Below are 4143 nucleotides of genomic sequence, written 5' to 3'. Positions count from 1 at the left end.
ACTCTCCACCACCACCACCGCCAGTGTACAAATACAAGTCACCTCCACCACCAGTTTACAAGTACAAGTCTCCACCACCACCACCTCCAGTATACAAATATAAGTCACCTCCTCCACCACCCCCGGTATACAAATATAAATCTCCTCCACCTCCACTCTACAGTTACAAGTCTCCACCACCACCTCCTCCAGTGTACAAATATAAATCCCCCCCACCACCACCTCCAGTCTACAAATACAAGTCTCCACCACCTCCTCCCGTCTATAAATACAAATCCCCTCCTCCTCCACCTCCAATCTACAAATACAAATCACCACCTCCTCCACATCCAGTATACAAATACGGTTCTCCTCCCCCTCCTTCATACCACTACTGAGATAATATCCGTAAGTACCATCAGACCAAGCAACAAATTTTGTTTATCATCCCGTAATAAGCTAAATATAGAGATAATACTATTTGATTAACAAAAAAGTAGCACATGAAATATTGATAATGATGATATATCAAAATTAAACAAAGTTGATTATGATTTCTTTTAAGTTTAACATGCATGCACGTAAGATTATCTTAAGTTAGTTAATTATAATATTTAACGTGACGAGTTATGTTTCTTTAACTTCAACTCAATCTTTTTGTGCAGGTATTAGAATATATAAAATAAGATTGATGGGCTGAAAGCTACTTTTCGGAGGGAATTGAAATAAAGACTTCCCAAGGGAACATAAATCAAAAACTCCAGATTAATGTATTAAATTATTTTCGAAATTTCTCTTATTTATTTTAATGTGTTTTCAATTCTTGTTGTCTGCGATTCCCAATATTGTATTCTTTGTGTATTCGAAGTTTTTACTTCAATATCCAAATCAACAAAGTGTGAAATTTATATATCTATATTTTTAGTTATTTTTGTTCCTCTAAAATTCTCTTTTGTGATATTTATTTTACTAGCTTGCGTCTATCTAGAAAAGCACACAACAATAATTAAGACACAACATGTAATTGCTTTATCAGCTAATAACCCTTAAATAATCATCTATGTATATATATTTAGTGGAATGGACATGTTATAAAAACTATCAAATATGATGATAGCAAAATTAACCTTTAAGCATTCCTTCATCCATATATTATACATCTTTCATCATCTCATTGTTCGAATTAAATGGTATACCTAAGATAACTATTAACAAGTAGCAGACAACGTTGATCTTATAAAATAAATAAATTAAAAGAAAAAAAATCTAGTCATATTCTTAACATAAACCAAACTCACCGTCGACCCAGAAGTAGAACAGATTTTAACCTGCTGTTGAGCTAGGTCGGAATTTTTTTTAGTTACGCACCATAATGATTTTGTGTAGAAAATAGATTCAAAGATTGATAAAGCTCAAATGGAGCTTAAACAAGTGAATGGCATCGCTTTTTCTGGAGAGCAAAACTTCCGTGATCATTAGCACTACAAATCGAGATTTTTTTAAGAATTTTGATGGCATTAAGACTCTAAGATCAGATTTGCAAATTTATTGCAAATGTTTATCTCTGATATAATTTTTTTTGACAAAATTCTTTTCAAAATTGCTAAAAATATAAAAAAATGTTTACATTGCAGATAAGGAATTAATTTCGAACACTTTAAACAATTGCTAGACATATAAAAAGTATTTTATCCTTTTCTTCTGATTTCTGGATAAAAAGTGAGGGTTGATTTTGTTTGCGATCTGAATATTCGGATACATCCATCGGATTAGTTGAGTAACAAAATATATTTAAAGCAAAACTACTCTTGTACACAACTTCTATTCATCGGAGACGGAAAATATGGTTAAGTTTATGCTACAGTCTCGTGTTACTCTTTGTGTAATTTTATACAAGATGTTCATGTGATCATATGGTGGTTATATATTCAGATGATCATACGAACATCTTGTATAAATGACAACTGAAGTAACATTTTCGGTATAGCGTAGACCTATCAAGAAAATATTGATCTACCTAATATAAAAAGTAAATACTTTATCAGCTAATTAAAACCTCCAAATAATGATCTACGCTTATATATTTTGCAAATTGGGGATGTAAAAACTACCAAATATAGTGATATCAAATTGAAAATAACAATTTAAGCTCACTCAGTTGGCATGTTTTGGGTTTTAGTCATGTAATTTGTCAATGTTTTGATTTTCATCCAGCAACTTGAATTTTTTCTTGGTTTTGTTCTTTTTCTTTTATCGGAAACCAAAAAACCATTGTAAATTATTAACAAGTAGCAGATAACAGTCTTAACACTGATCTCTTTTGCTGGAGCAAAACTGCCGTGGTTGTTAGTACTAAAAGTCGAGTTTTTTAAGAATATTGTACAGCCGATGTCCAATGGCATTAACACTCTAAGATCAGATTTCCAGATTGATTTCAAATTTTTGTATCTGACAAATTTTTTTAGACAAAATTCTTTTCAAATTTTCTAAAATTATAAAATAAAAGTATAAAAAATTTCCGTGTTGATTATAGCAAGGCAAATATAATTTTGATTGATGAACTTATTGCAATATTTATAAATATAAATAATAAATTATTTACTTGGTATATATGCTGGCATGCAGCAATTCTAGAAGAAATGGCAGCAACTATAGTATTCACATTAAGTGGCCAAATTTTATATTGACAAACCAATCCACATGGACCCCAACCACTAGTACTCGTTCTCAGTATTAATTTTGATATAAAATAATTATAAATTTTGTTTTCAATGAACTGTCTAGAGTGTATATATTTTACCCCTAATTTAAGAGTCAAACTTTATTTTAATTAGTCTAGCAACAAGAAAATTTCACCATGATTAATTAACTACGCATTGATAATGGAAGGAATTGAGCGACTATAAATAGGGGTGAGAGTAGCTAACAAAAGCACAACGATGGCAACAAAAGCAAAAGGCTCTGCAATGGCTTCTCTGCTTGCCACTTTGCTTCTGGCAGTGGTGGCTCTTGGCTTGCCTTCTTCAACAATTGCTGACGACAAATACTCTTCTCCTCCACCACCTCCAGTCTACAAATACAAATCTCCACCACCACCTCCACATGTTTACGAGTACAAATCTCCACCACCACCGGTATATAAATATAAATCACCTCCACCGCCACCACCTCCAGTTTATAAGTACAAGTCTCCTCCACCACCACCACCGGTGTATAAATACAAATCCCCTCCACCACCGCCACCTCCAGTGTACAAGTATAAATCTCCACCACCACCACCCCCAGTCTACAAATATAAATCTCCCCCTCCTCCACCTCCGGTATATAAATATAAGTCACCTCCACCACCGGTTTACGAATACAAATCTCCCCCACCACCGCCTCCAATTTATAAGTACAAGTCTCCACCACCACCGGTTTACAAATACAAGTCTCCTCCTCCTCCTCCATACGATGATTAAGAAAAGATCCGTGAGTACTACTATCATGTGAGGCCACATATTTGACTATTGTCTTGCAGCTGATATCCTCTGTCTATATCTGATAAACGAAAAAGTAATGCATATATAACTTTTTTTTTAAAAAAAAATAGATATATTATCTAAATTTGATTTTGATCAACTTTAACATGCATGCATGCATACAGGTAAGACTACATTAATTTAGCAAATTACAATTTTATATAAAAGTAATTGATATATATTTCTTTAACATCAAGTCAATCTTTTCATGCAGGGGACGAGACTCCGAAATAAAGATGGACTGGAAAATATTTTGGAAAGAGACGGGAAGTAAAGCAGTCCAGCAGGAATAAATTCAATAATTTACGTGTTGTTTCTTTTTGTATTTTAAATTATTGTTTTAAATTATACTCTTTGTGTTTCATGATATATGTTTACGTTAATTACTTTGTAATCGAGTGTGCGATTCAATAAATTATGAAATTTGTCTTTTGCAGTTATTTTTGCTCTTACTAAGTTTCCTTCCGAGCATTTCATTCATTTTTTCATATAATGCCTCCCAGAAATCACATAATATATTATTACGTTAAAAGCAATTATTTCATCGATAATTTATTTATTTTCGATTCCATTAACTTGTCAAAGAAATTAATATCGATCTCGGCACATAATGTTTGCATGGTCAATAATTAAATTTTTGTCC

The 4143-nt window shown here is 32.5% G+C and overlaps 1 protein-coding gene across 3 annotated transcripts; it reads left to right on the top strand.

The window, feature by feature from the left end:
* The first annotated feature begins 2918 nt into the window (after window positions 1–2918).
* Window positions 2919–3940, top strand: LOC142532855 (uncharacterized). 3 transcript variants are annotated; one of them, XM_075639371.1, is made up of 2 exons: window positions 2919–3450; window positions 3715–3940. In XM_075639371.1, the coding sequence occupies exon 1, from the start codon at window positions 2919–2921 to the stop codon at window positions 3438–3440; it is 522 nt and encodes a 173-aa protein (XP_075495486.1). In that variant the 3' UTR covers window positions 3441–3450; window positions 3715–3940. The 3 variants fall into 3 exon arrangements, with proteins under 3 accessions (XP_075495486.1, XP_075495485.1, XP_075495487.1); XM_075639370.1 differs by having other exon boundaries at window positions 2919–3467; XM_075639372.1 differs by having other exon boundaries at window positions 2919–3472.
* Window positions 3941–4143: the final 203 nt, after the last annotated feature.

Source organism: Primulina tabacum, chromosome 18 (genome assembly GCF_025594145.1).
Source record: "Primulina tabacum isolate GXHZ01 chromosome 18, ASM2559414v2, whole genome shotgun sequence".
NCBI classification, from domain to species: Eukaryota; Viridiplantae; Streptophyta; class Magnoliopsida; order Lamiales; family Gesneriaceae; genus Primulina; species Primulina tabacum.
The sequence above is the reverse complement of the archived record's forward strand: the minus strand, read 5'-3'. Positions and strand labels throughout refer to the sequence as shown.

What these genes read in the sequence shown, in the direction of transcription:
- LOC142532855 (XM_075639371.1), top strand. Translation starts at nt 2,919, where the DNA reads ATGGCAACAAAAGCAAAAGGCTCTGCAATGGCTTCTCTGCTTGCCACT.